The sequence below is a fragment of the Arvicola amphibius genome, chromosome 5 (assembly GCF_903992535.2).
Source record: "Arvicola amphibius chromosome 5, mArvAmp1.2, whole genome shotgun sequence".
NCBI classification, from domain to species: domain Eukaryota; kingdom Metazoa; phylum Chordata; class Mammalia; order Rodentia; family Cricetidae; genus Arvicola; species Arvicola amphibius.
This window is the reverse complement of record NC_052051.1, coordinates 43,448,210-43,462,152: the sequence shown is the minus strand read 5'-3', so window position 1 is coordinate 43,462,152 and position 13,943 is coordinate 43,448,210. Positions and strand designations below refer to the sequence as shown.

General features: G+C 44.0%; 1 protein-coding gene across 2 annotated transcripts in view; it reads left to right on the top strand.

The window, feature by feature from the left end:
- The window catches only part of Cds2 (CDP-diacylglycerol synthase 2), a 44,359-nt gene extending 30,913 nt beyond the window's left edge, over positions 1 to 13,446 (top strand). For both annotated transcript variants that reach the window (XM_038329801.1, XM_038329802.1), the window contains 9 exons: positions 357 to 496; positions 779 to 837; positions 1,652 to 1,734; positions 5,776 to 5,863; positions 6,498 to 6,566; positions 7,363 to 7,515; positions 10,189 to 10,308; positions 10,694 to 10,797; positions 11,201 to 13,446. In XM_038329801.1, the coding sequence (XP_038185729.1) occupies positions 357 to 496; positions 779 to 837; positions 1,652 to 1,734; positions 5,776 to 5,863; positions 6,498 to 6,566; positions 7,363 to 7,515; positions 10,189 to 10,308; positions 10,694 to 10,797; positions 11,201 to 11,333 (949 nt within the window). In that variant the 3' untranslated portion in view covers positions 11,334 to 13,446. The remainder of the gene's footprint in view (positions 1 to 356; positions 497 to 778; positions 838 to 1,651; positions 1,735 to 5,775; positions 5,864 to 6,497; positions 6,567 to 7,362; positions 7,516 to 10,188; positions 10,309 to 10,693; positions 10,798 to 11,200) is intronic.
- The last annotated feature ends 497 nt before the right edge of the window (positions 13,447 to 13,943 follow it).

The window sequence follows — 13,943 nt, the reverse complement described above, 5'->3', positions numbered from 1 at the left end:
TGAAGGGTGTTCCAGGTGTTCCAAGCAAGGAAGAGATAAAGCAGAACAGACAATGACGAGGCCAAGTGAACCACTTCTGACAGAAATGGAGAGAGAGATCTGTGCGAAGTCGGAGTGACCCTAGGGAGGTGGGCTGAGGCGCACTTTGGAGGGTCCCAAGATTGGGTGTGGGAACACCACAAGGGGGGGGGGGACAGACTTCCAGGTTTGTAATAAAGGGAGAGTAAAGTAAAATGTGCCATAAATTTCTAGATCAGCTCTCAAGGTGGTGGGCTGTTCTTTTTTTGGGGGTTTCTGAGAGTTCATGGAGGAGGGCTGCACACAGTTCCCTGGCACTGCCTTCTCATCATTTCCAGGTACTTTCTTCTGTGTGTAAACTACTTCTTCTATGGCGAGACAGTGACGGATTACTTCTTCACTCTGGTCCAAAGAGAGGAGCCCTTGCGAATTCTTAGTAAATACCACCGATTCATTTCCTTTACCCTGTATCTCACAGGTATGTATCATGCGCTTTCCCAGTTCTCCTCTGGGCATCGTGTTCCTCTGTTTCATTTGTACGAGTTGGTTAAAATTTTGTGATATCAACTGACCATGCTAGGAAGCAAGCTGACAGCTTTGATTACATTGGCTGTAAGCTAATTTTCCCTGTGGGCTTTGAAATCTCTGTACTGCTTAATTGTTACAAGTAAGTTAGTCAATAGACCACTTAACTCAGCTAAAGAAAAAGAGGAAGAAATACAGTGTGAGTAATTTTATCCTCTCTCCTGTCTCCAACTAGGGTTCTGCATGTTTGTGCTGAGTCTAGTTAAGAAGCATTACCGACTGCAGTTCTACATGGTAAGGGGAGTGTGTGTGTGTGTGTGTGTGTGTATTAATGTGCATTTTATGTGTGTGTGTGTGTGTGTGTGTGAGAGAGATTGAAATTGATTTCTTGATTTACTTGAAGATCTGCAGAAACTAACCAGCTAAGTTTGTTGGCCTGATGATCTGTAGAAACTCATTAGGCCTTTGATGTTTCTGTAACAAATCAAAACTTGATATGGCTTGTTCTGTATTCATCTAGAACATAGAGCAGGAAGACAAGAGTCCTGCAGTCCTTCATCTACCTAGACCAGACTCTCAGATTACACCCTCAGAGGTCTTTCCTCTGAAGGTGGGTCCCACGGAGGCCATGCTGCAGCCGTGGAGGCACTGCTGCAGAGCCTCCATCTTGTTCATTGTTGGTGCTGGTCATTCCTTGCCTCGGCCTGAGACAATCTCTGTGAGTGGGAAAATGAAATGTCCCAGGCTTGAGAGCAGGAAAGGACTCATTCACTAGTAGGAGGCAGACCCTGCTGGTTTCTGTTATTGATTGATTGGGTATGACTATGTAACTTAAACTGGTCCCACATTTACAGTCCTCCTGCCTCTGAAGCGCTGAGATTTCAGGCATGCCTTACCCATGTCTGACTTAGTCCCTGCTTTGATGGGACAGTCACTGGGAAGGACTTTGCTACTCCAGAAACTCGTTCTGACCTTTTCCCTGCCAGTGAGTCAGGTGTTAAAGCAGGTCTTCCCTGGTTCTCAGTAGTTTCCCATTTGTCCCTTCCTGTTCTTTGAAGCTGCTTTGGCAATACGCTTGGTAGGTAGAGTTCATTCCTTTCTCTTGCAGTTTGGCTGGACCCATGTGACCTTGCTTATTGTCGTAACCCAGTCACATCTTGTTATCCATAACTTGTTTGAAGGAATGATATGGTAAGTAGTGACATTGGGACATTTTTTTTTCCTTCAAGGTTGGGGGTTCTCATACACAGGTAGGCTAAGGATCTCTCCTCCGTTTCTAAGCTTCCCACCATGAGCACACCAGAATTTTCTGTGGGCTGGTTTACAAAGTATAGTTGATTCCCATAGGTCTGGAGTGGCACCTGATTTAATTTCTAGTCTGTTCCCAGGTGAGGCAGATGCTGTTGTTCAGAACTGGACTCCGAGATGCTCTAGTCTAAATTGACAGGTTCATTGAAAGTTAAAGAACCGAAGGTCAAAAACTGTGGCAACAGACTTGATAATGTAGATAATCATGATTTCCTACGGCCTATAAACAAGGAAGGTAATGAATATACACATGGAGGCGGATTTTTCTCTCCCATCAGCCAGCTCCCAAATAACCACACGGAAAGCTCGGTTGAGAGCTTAGGCCTGTTTTTAGCTCTTACAACTTAAATTAACCCATTTTCATCAATTTACTTTCTGCCTCATGGCTTACTTACCTTTACCGTGTACTGCCCATGCTGCTTTCCTGCTTCCTCCGTGCCTGCCTCGTCACTCCACCTCCTTCTCGGCATTTTCTCTGCCCTGGAAGTCTTGCCTAGCTATTGGCTGTTCTGGCTTTTATTAAACCAATCAGATGACACGTCTTCACGGTTACAAAATATTATTTCATAGCGTGCACACGCGAGTAGGTCAGTCATTGCAGGGAGCTTTGAAATGGGTAGTTCCCCATGTGGCAGAAGAGACAGGACCAGATAGGTCAAGAATTATAGTTACCTGACCCCGCTGAAGATCATACAGAGGGAGAAGGAGATGGGAAACTGATTTCCTTTATGATGAAAAATAAATAATGTGCTAGAGAATTGAATCTGGAAAGTGGGTCAGAAGAACAGTATGCTTCTGTGTGATCTGATTTAAGGGCGTGGGAACTTGTCTGTTGTTAGTCACAGGCTGACTGGAGAAGCTAGATGCCCTCAGTGGGATGCTCAGGACACAGCTGGTGTTCTGAGAGAGAATGGTAAACGCTGTGGTGACAAGCCCACAGGCTTCATCTCAGAATGCATTCGCCTCTAAAGAGCGCCTGCAAGTGTTAGCTTTATGTATTATATTAAAAACAAGTGTAATGGCCCCGGGAGGCCCCCACCAGCTCCTTCCCTGTCTGGGTTTTTGTTAGGTATTTCTTAAAAGTGCTAAATTCAGGGCCAAACATACCATGAGGATCATTTGTGGCTAATATTAGCATTTCTAATGAAGGCCTCATCATAGTTCTGTAGAATAGAGATGGCTGGAAGCCTCGATGAAGGAGATGCTGTGGGAGGTGAAGAGCCCGTCACTTTCAACTCCCTCAGAGTAAGCCAGGAAATACCACAATTTCCATATAGCATATTACACTGGAACAGAGGAACTTAGAATAGTATCAGAGTGAGGTGAGGGGCGGACTGGACCAGTTCTGTTGGGAAGGACATATCAGCAGGGGAGGAGCAAGGAAGAAGCATATCTCTGAACCCTGAACTTATTATAACCAGGAAACAGAGAGAGCGCTAATTTGAAATGACAAGTCTTTTTGAAACCTCAAAGCCCGCCCCCAGTGACACACCTCCTCCAACAAGGTCACACCCCCAATCCTTCTGGAATAGTTCTGCCAACTGACAGCCAAGTGCTCAAGTCTGTGAGCTCTGGGGGTCATTCTCAGTCAGACCACCACAGTCTATTCCTTGGCCCCGTAGGCGTGTGACCATATCTTTATGTAAAATGTATTTATTTGAACTTTAAAAGTCTTCATAATCTTTCAGACTCAATAGCTTCACAGTACAAAATCTCTGAGATTTAAGGCATTTTCTTAATTGTAATGCCCTATAAAATCAAAAAACCAAATTAGATACTTTGAACACACTATGGCACAACAGTTGTATGACTATTCCAGGGGGAGGAAATGGGGTATAGTGAGGAAATTCTGGACCAAAGGCAAGACCAAACCCAGTATGGCAAACTCCAAATCCTGTAGCTCCATGTCTCATGTCAAAGGTGGAGATGTCTCCTCCCCGCATTGCCGACTACAGCACACTTCTTTTCTTGGGCTTGTTCCACTTATTGTGTGCAGCTCTCCTTGGCTGGTATCTCACAGCTCTAGTACCTCCAACATTCTGGGGGTCTACAGTACAATCCAGGCCTTACTTTGACAGCTTCACACAACGGAGGCTATTATAGGTCTCCATTCAGGGACTCTCCTGCCATATGTCTGTCCTCAATAGCTTTGCTTAACCTAGGGAGAAGATTTCAAAACCCCTTTGCTTCTGTATCTTTCATGAATAAAGCCAGAATCACTTGGTTGATGCTGAGGATGGAAACTGACCTCCTTGAATATCATTTGCATAAGCTTTGATTGTTGTTGCTCTAAGGAACAGGTAATTCCTTAGGCAAAACTTTTCACAAGTTGTAGGTTTAGCTGGGTGATGTCTTACCTTGAGGGCAGCACTCACTTTATCCATTTTTCCTCATCTCTCTTAGCACAAACCTTGGCTCCAACATTAAATTTCTTGGTTCTTTTTTCTCCTCAAACTGAATACTTTCCATTTCTTTTTACCCCACTTCTCCTTTCCATTGAACATCTGCAGAGGAGTGATCACTAGTAACCACAGCAGAGTCAACATTAGGCTGTCCATCGAAGTCTCCTCTGCCAACAAAATTAGTCCAAAACTCAATTTAGCCTCTGGCAAATTCTTAGGATGGGGCAAAAATAGCCACATTCTTTGTGAAACTATCACAAGAGTAGTCTCTGGCTCAGTTGCTAATACTGTTCTCTGAAACCTCTTGAGCTGAGCATCCACAGTCCACTCAGTGCTACTAAGCTCCTATTAGAACTGCCAAGTTAGTCCTGTTACAGCATTCAACTACTTTCCTCGTCCAAAGTCCCAAAGTTCCACATTCTTCCACAAACAGCGTGGACAGGCCTGTTACAGCAATAGCCCACTCCCTGGGCTTTAGTTGGTCTTAGTTGCTTTTCTGTTGCCATGACCAAAACATGAAATAAAACATTGTATTTGGGGATGGGGAGAGTCCATGACAGAGAGAGACACAGATGGACACACATACACACACACACACACACACACACACACACACACACACACACACACACAGAGAGAGAGAGGGGGGGGGGACGCTTAGACTTTTGAAGCCTCAAAGCCTGCTTTCAGTGACAGACCAAGGCTACACCTAATCTTTCCCAAACAGTTCCACCAACTGATGACCAAGCAGTCACATAAATGGGCCTGTGGGGGCCATTCTCATTCAAACACATAGAGAATATTAGTGCTAGTAATTAACATGGGAAGTTTAAGTATCACGTATATGATGTGTATTACTTAAAAACATAAAGATAATTACTAGGCAGAAAAAGATTTTAGGTTGCTGTTTTGAGGAGTAGTATAAAGGGTGGGAAATAAGCAATGCCCCCACCTTGAGCAGTTTATTATCTTGCTCATGTACTACTTTGTAGTGAAAGAGATTCAAATGGCATTTATAAAATGCTGTCTTCATTTGTTCAGTCATTCAGTGAACATCTGAATACCAGTCATGTGCCAGGCTCTAGATACAGCATTGGTGTGTATTCTTCCACTGCTTTTTTTAGAGATGATGTCTGTGTGTAGCTTAAGCCAGCTTTGAACTTAGAGCAATCCTTTTTTATCCTTTCTAGGCTGTGTTAGAGGCTTGTACAACCATACCTGACTTACTTTCTTTTTAAATTTGTATTTATAGATAATCAACTAAACATAGTAATGTATTTTATTATGTTTTCATATGTGTATACAATATATTTTCATTACTCATCCCTTATTGCCCTCTCTTCCTTCCCACTTCACTGATTCCTTTCCTCTTCCCATATTTATTTTCTTTCTTTGCAACTTAAACCTTAAAGAGTTACAAATACACCACGAGTTATCTTGGTACTGAATTATTACTGACATTCGTTAGTAGACTTCTGAGATCATCTTGGTAGAGTTACTCCTCTCTTGGATTTTTTTCTAGGTTCATTGTTCCCATTTCGTGTGTCATCTGTAATGATATTATGGCCTATATGTTTGGCTTTTTCTTTGGTCGGACTCCGCTCATTAAGGTAAGTGGGTCACCTTGATATGGGTTGTCCCATCGGGTGGTAGTGCTTTCTGTATGGCTTGTCAGTGCATTAGAGAAGAAATGTTGGTGTGGATCTACTGTAGTCCTGTCTTTTGTCACTCCTGGGATATGTAAGAGAGAAAAAGAAGCCCAAAGAGAAATAGGCAAATACTTATTTCCAAAAACCTACCAAATAAAATATTTTTATGTAGACATACTTTTGGGGCTCTGGTCTTTGATTATTATTATTAATGTATATTTTTATAATACAATAAATGTGTAAGTCACTAATTGACTAGAAAGAAAACTAATCTGAAGAACATAGGATAGGAAACAAGAAAAACATTTTTGGGGAGAATTTTGAAAGTGATATGATTAATTGAAGAGGGTTTTTATGTAGAAATACTTCTTGTTTGTATGGTTTTGAGATGGTCTTACTGTGTAGCCCTGGCTGGTCTAGAACTCACTGTGTAGACCAGGCTGGCTTCAAAGAGATCCTCCTGCTACTGCCTCCTTAGACCTGTGGTTAAAGGTTTGTGCCGTCACACCTGGCTGGAAATACTTTTCCTAAGTAACCAAGCACCAAACTGAAGTTACAGACTTATCCTTTGCTGACAGTGTGTTTCTGTCTGCAGCTCTCTCCGAAGAAGACCTGGGAAGGCTTCATTGGGGGCTTCTTTGCCACTGTGGTGTTTGGCCTTCTGGTAGGTGATAACTACTGTCTGGATGGGGAGGGGACAGGGCCTGACACTGTCCTCAGAGGCCTGTGCAGGAGTGGAGAATATGTCTTCCCAAACCAGAGACTCTTTCCTGCCCAGTGCTGACCTTGCTCAAAAGAACACGTAACTGGCATGGCAGCTTCCAGTTTTCAGGGAGTTGTGTAGGGCCCATGCATACCCTATATGTCCTCTTATGCCCAGGCACCAGGTAATAAACTAAGACTGGGGTGGCGACTGGCAGCTTGGGTTAAGGGGTGAGGTAAGAAGTGTTGCTTCCTCTCAAGGTTTTCTTCTGCATATGGCTTGTATAGGAGTACAATCTTCTAGCCCTTTGAAGACACCGTTCCCTGCTGCTGATTCTCAGTCCTTCCCTTTTCTAGTGTTGGCTGCCTGTCACTGTACCCTCCCTACCACATCTCCACCATGCCACCATGGCTTCTCCGTAGCACTGACTTTAGAGATTCTTAGCACAATGGGGCAGGACTCCATAGGTGGGAAGAATTGTCTTACAGCTCTTTGCTCAGATCTTTCCTGGGTTTTTTTTTTTTTTTTTTCCAAGGTTTGTATTTGGACATATATGTGTGTGTCCCCAGAGAGACATAAGAATTTTTTTACTTAACAATTCAGGTAAAATATACATGTAGTGAAACACAAGCCTTTCTTTGAGCCCATGGCATGCAGTGAGCAAGGTGGGAGGAACTCTGAGAATCATGGTGCTGGCCATTCAGGCTGGATGTCTACAGCTGATGTTCCTGCTTGCCCCTCTGCTCTCCATCCCTAGCTCTCCTATGTGATGTCTGGGTACAGATGCTTCGTCTGTCCTGTGGAATACAACAATGACACCAACAGCTTCACGGTGGACTGTGAGCCATCTGACCTCTTCCGCCTGCAGGAGTACAACATCCCTGGAGTGGTCCAGTCGATAGTTGGCTGGGTATGTGCCACTTACATACTGGGTGGCTGCAGGGAGGGGTTTCCTCCAGAGATACTAGCTTCCCCTCCTCCCAGAGCTCTGAGCTCTGGGTCAGGATCGGGATAGAGGAGACCTTTCCCCAACTCATGTCACTTAGAGGAGTGGTTCTCTTATTGTGTGGGGTCCTAGAGGACCCTGAGGTCTCTTTAAAGGGGGTCTGTGAAGTCCTGGCTGCTTTCTAAATAATATGTGCCTCTTTCTCTGGGTTGACATCTTCTTATGATACAGAATTAGTGGTAAAAATTTGTGACATTTGGGTATGAGTTAAAACTACAGCCCTGCCTGGACTAGCTCCTGATGGCTGGCTTCATGCTGTACCTTCCTGGCCAATGTAAACAAGACAGTTGCTCTTGTGTATGCCCTTGATGAGATTCTAAAATTAGTAACTTCATTAAAATATTTCCGATCCTCGACACCATTTTAATATTCTCTGTACTGAAATGGAAAATACATAGAAAGTATTTCTGCCAAATACTGAAGCATAGTGTGTTCCAAGGAAAGAAAGATGTACAGTTGTGTAAGTTGTGAGCTCAACTAGCTGCTCATTTCTTGGTATGGAGTTTTTATTTGAAAAGACTTGGGTATAATGGGACATTTTTCTTGAGAAGAATGAAGTAAGCCTGTCACTTCAAAGAAAATGACTGATAGTTGTTACCAATGATAAAATCCACATTTCAGGTGAAAATGAGAATTTTGAAAACATGTACCTGTCATTGTGAACATGGTGGCTTTCTGGCACTTCAAAGCTGTCTGACCTCACATGACAGAATGTGCCCACAGTTGCATAACAGTGACCTGGTGTTTCTTAGATGATCAGTGTGTGGTGTTCATAGTCATGTCTGGGTAAAAGATCCATCCGCAGTACATTGTAGATCAATGGATTTATGTGAAGAAGCACAAAAATTCATTAGGAAGACTTCAGATTCCACACTGTACCTAACTTTTTTTTTGGCTTTTGTTTTTGTGAGGCAGGATCTCACTATGAACTTGGAATCCTTCTGCCTCCTTGTGAGTGCTGGAATTGTAGGTGTTTGCCACCACCTGGCTCTCAGCTATTTTTCTTCTCTTCATGTGTGTGTGTGGTTGCATGAATGTATGTATATTTTTAGGTGTCTATATACATACATATGTGTGTGGAGGCCTAAGGTTGATGACAGAAATCTTTCTCAATTGCTCTTCTACCTTATTCTTTTGAGGCAGGGCTTCTTGAGTAAATCATGAACTTAGCACTATGCCTTCTTGCTAGCCAGCTTATTCTGGGATCCTCTTCAGAGCTGGCAGCCATGCACACCCAACATTTTCATGAGTTCTGGGGCTCTGAACTCTGGTCCTCTTGTTTGTAGGGCAAGTACTTTAACTGGTGAGCATCTCCCCAGCCTGCCCCTAAGCTTTAAGAAACTATGCCTGTCAGGTTCTGGTGAAAAGATAAAGAATGCCCATAATTCTCTGAGAAGACTGCTGAAATACACATCTTTTTAAAATTATATTCTCTGTAAGGCTAAAACTGGATTTCCTCATATATTGTGTGCAAAACAGCATAAGGAGTTGATTACTTGTTTGTTTGAGACAAGTTCTTTTTTTTAAATTTATTTATTTATTATGTATACAATATTCTGTCTGTGTGTATGCCTGCAGGCCAGAAGAAGGCACCAGACCCCATTACAGATGGTTGTGAGCCACCATGTGGTTGCTGGGAATTGAACTCAGGACATTTGGAAGAGCAGGCAATGCTCTTAACCTCTGAGCCATCTCTCCAGCCCTTGAGACAAGTTCTTATGTAGTATAGACTGGCCCTAAACTCTCTGTAGCTAATGGTTCCTTCCTTATCCTACTGCTTCTGTCTTCCCAGTGCTGGGATTATAGGCATGTACCACTACTCCAGGCCAGAATATCTTACTATCTACTATTGGGCCATATGTTAGAGATTTTAACTAAAAACAAGGACTAATTTTTTTTTTACTAGGTTAATTTCTTTTATATGTATGAATGTTTTGCTTTTAGGGCTGTATGTGTGTGCAGTGCTAGTGGAGGCCAGAAGAGGGTGAGAGACCTGTTGTGGAATTTTTTTATCACACCATGTACCCTGAGATTATGTTAATTAAATAAAATCAAAATTGAGTCAAGAGGCTGAGCCAGCAACTAGTTGACAGGAAGTAGTGGTAGAGTAAGAGAGAGTCAGGAAAACGAATAGAGAAACACACAGGAAGCAGTAGAGAAGGATTTTGAGTTGGGCAGCCTTTTTGGTTTGAGTGTGGGGAAGAGAAGCTCTCTCTTTTTTGAAGTTGGCTAAAGAGGAGGTTGCTCCTCGACTTCTCTGAGCTAGCAGGTTTTCATCCCAGCATCTGACTCCAGAGTCTTTATTGATAAAATCGTAAGATTGAGATTTAGTTTAAAAATAAAACAGATCTCCTTGAACTAGAGTTGTGGGTGGTTGCAGAACCACCATGTGTTCTAGAAACCGAACCCGGGTTCTTGCAGAAGCAGCGGGTGCTCTTAACCACTGAACCATCTCTCCAGCCCTTCAGTCTTCTGATTAATTGAAAAAGAGAGAACTAGTTTTATTAACTTATTCCAGTAATTGTAAAAAGTCAGACTTGCCCATTGCTTGACTTGAATTCCACTTACTCTCTTCAGAAAACAGTGAGGATGTACCCTTTCCAGATCCACAGCATCGCGCTCTCCACCTTTGCCTCCCTCATCGGTCCCTTTGGAGGATTCTTCGCAAGTGGATTCAAACGAGCCTTTAAAATCAAAGTAGGGAAACGCTCCTCTCTATCCCTCACCCCTCACTTCCTGTTGTCCATCCACGGTCCTTTCTCTGCCCTGCTCTGTCAGCATTTACCCCTCCACCATACCAGTTTATGTACCTTGGCACTTAATATCTGCTCTTCTTGACCCATGTGCTGGACTTGGGGGTCAGTAAGCCAAAGTAAAAGTCAGTTTTTAATTTGTTAGTTTCTTTCAACAAAAGAACATTTTGTAATTTATAGTTGTACTCTGTGACTACCTGAGCATTTGATTCTATATCTCTTTCCATCACCTTTTCTACCCAGCAGGGCTCTGTTATGGGTGGATCTTTTCGTCTGGGATTTGGTTGTTGTGAGGCCAGGCTCACCCTTCTTTTCTCTGCCTCCAACAGGACTTTGCCAATACCATCCCTGGTCATGGAGGCATCATGGATCGCTTTGACTGCCAGTACCTGATGGCCACCTTTGTCAATGTGTACATTGCCAGCTTTATCAGGTACGGTTCCCTCCACCCGAACCAGATGAGTGGATTTCTTTTTTTGTTTTTTGTTTTTCTCAAGACAGAATTTCTCTGTGTAGCCCTGGCTGTTCTCTCTATAGACCAGGCTGGCCTCAAACTTGGAGGTCCATCTTCCTCTGCCACCAAAGTGCTGAGATTAAAGGTGTGCGCCACCATGCCTGACTGGATTTTTTAAGTATGATGATATCCTCAAATTAGTCTCTTAATTTCAGTAAAATCCATCCCAAGCTTGAATGTGGTTTTTAGTTGTTAATGTTTATAGATTGTCTGAGGTCTTTCCCCTCTACTAATAGTGAATTTATAGATCAGAGTTCCACTTGGATAACTGGGCCAGCAAAGTGACTACCCCTGCTCAGTCATGCTTCATGTTCTGTTGTAGGGGCCCAAACCCGAGCAAACTGATTCAGCAATTTCTGACGTTGCGGCCAGATCAGCAGCTCCACATCTTCAATACGCTCAAGTCTCACCTGACTGACAAGGGGATTCTGACCTCTGCCTTGGAAGATGAGTAGTGTCCACCCAGGGCCAGGAGAGCCGGAGCAGGACTGAATGAGAGGGGCAGGTCACCAAGGCCAGCCCAAATGCTGTGACTTAGATAATGAAAAGCTAGAACTCACTGTCTTTTTTTCCCTCCCTTTTAAATTTGTGAGTTTTGTTTTTTAAAAATCTGTATATACAGTCTGTTTATAGTGTGGGCTGTGAGTAAGTTATAGCTTTGAGTTGCAAAGAAGTCACAGGGAAGAACCATTTGGGTTTCTTAAATACAGGTATTGAACAACATGAAAGACAGTGTTGCCCAGCTCTGGGTCTGCTTGGTGGTTCTAACCCCCACCCATCTAGTTTCTGGGCTATCTGAGAGGTTCATCTAACTAGTAGAGAGACTCTCCCACCTGCACAGCTTCATGGCCTCATTGCTTTTGCTTGACACCTTTCACTGGGGCTTCTGCAGCATCCCTGCTGGGAGCAGTGGAGGGCTGCCCTCTGTAGAACTGAGGGGGGAGGCTTACTGATCAGATAAGCGTCTAAAATCCTGCAGAGGGCACAGGAGCTCTGCTCCTAGTGTGCGTTCACCATACAGACTGAAAGAAGATTTCAGGCTTCATTTTTCTCAGAAAGTGTGAAGAATTGATGAACTCTGAAAGAGAACCCCACACTGTAGTGTTTCAGGTATAAGCAGTAGAATGCACTGTCACAGCCTTCCCCACCACGCAGACTCCAAGGACTTCTGGAGGAGGTCCTGCAGACCGTGTCTTTCAGAGCTGAGGCCCTCACATTTGTGCTGTGGGTTTGCTGCTGCTGAATTCATCTGGGGACTTGTGAGGGGTGGGGAGCAGAGAGCTTTGGTTCATGTACCCCTTGCCTAGAAGCCCACTTGTGTTGCTGCTGTGTTGTGTACATAGTACTCTTGAGGTGAGTGTGTGTCTGTGTGTTTAGAAGTCTCTTGTTTCCTACGTGGTTTCAGTCATATCCTGACTTCCTCACAGAGTCCCTGAGTCCTGCTCGGTACTACGGCAAGGCTAATCTTCTCAAGGCTCATTGTATACTTTTTATGAAATGTGACCAGTGTAGATGTAGTTTATATGTTTCTGGGACCTCTTGCTGTTGTTTGTGTAAGCTGTGATTGTTCTTTTCCTTCCTAAGCATAAGCTGAAATTGATAAGTTGAGAGGCTGGATCTTTGTCAGACCCAGGCACAGGTGGCAGAGAAAGAACTTGTCCCCAAGCATGTTAACACCATGGCCATAGTGTATCCACTGCTGAGGAGGGTGCCAGACTTGCTTTAAGCACATTGGTCTGTGCCAGCTTGTTTTCAAGTTAGCCTTTCTATCTCCTCCAATAAACAGACAGCTCTCAGAGTGTCTGTCGTGCGCCACCATGCGCCCCACATGGGAGTGAGGGTGGAACGGCTTTTTGGCTCTGAGCTTCGACTTCCACGTCAGCCTTGTGGCTTTTCTTTCTCAGCTCCCAGGGCTGCATTGAACTCCCTGATGCCTTGGGTTTGGGTTGTGTGGCCTTGGCTGGGAAGCTTTGCTCTCAGGGTTCTCCTTTTCTGACTTACCCTGGAAGTTCACCAATTCTGTAACTCTCCAGAGAAGTTCCTGTCACTAGAGGCCCCTGTTGCTATTGAGTCATTGTCTTAGGCACCCAAAAAAGGAAATACACTCGGGTGTATTTTACAAATGCTCTTAGGACGAGTCAGTGTCTTCTTAAGATTTTCAGTGGTAGTTAGGAACGAGACTGTACTTTTCTGACTGAAAATGACCTTGGTTCACCAGACTAGATAGAGAAGGCACTCCAGTCCCCAGCAGCCAAGACTCACTCTTGAGCAGCAGCAGTTGAGGGGGTGGTTGCTGGTGCCTAAAACACTGAAAGTCAGTGCTCACTGGAGCTGCCAGCCAGAGGTCTTTATTCTTTTGTGAGTTCCTGGGAAACAGGAGAATTTCCCAGTCAAGTACCAGGAGAGCAGTGTCACTGTGTGTCTGTACAACATGTTGTTTGTCCCATTAAGTAGGCAGGATCCGAGAGACTACTTTAACACGTACCGTGCAGGTCTCAGTGGCTCACATAACTTGCTTTACACTCATTTTGTCAGAAATAAAATTTTTGTGCCTTTCCTTGTCATGAATTTAGTGTTTGTCACTTTCATGCATGGCTTTATATTTCCACTTTGTGTGATTTTAAGTATTGTGCAGTTTTAATTTAGAGGGTTTTGTTTTTCTGTTTGTATGCCATCTATTCCTAGCAGCCTTCTGAGGCCCCTCGAATGAGAGCCAGGGGTGAACTAGAGTACTGCATCTCAGTTTGTTTGTGGGACAGGAATGCCTAGTCCTTGGCGTCCCCACACCTGAAGTTCTTTCTCTTAGTTCCCCGGGGCCTGAGCAAGGCCTGAACCAGTGCTTATCTGACTATTAGCTTATAACCGGTGATAGTGGGGTCGCAGAACCCAGGCTGACGGAACAAGCCAGGGTGGCTCCCTGGTAAGTTGGTTCATGGTTGTTCCTCTTTACCACCTCAGTATGAAAACAAAGTTCGTGTTTGTATTTTACTTCTGAATGTGAAGTCCTGTAAGGAAATTGGAGAGTGTACACACACACACACACACACACACACACACACACACAC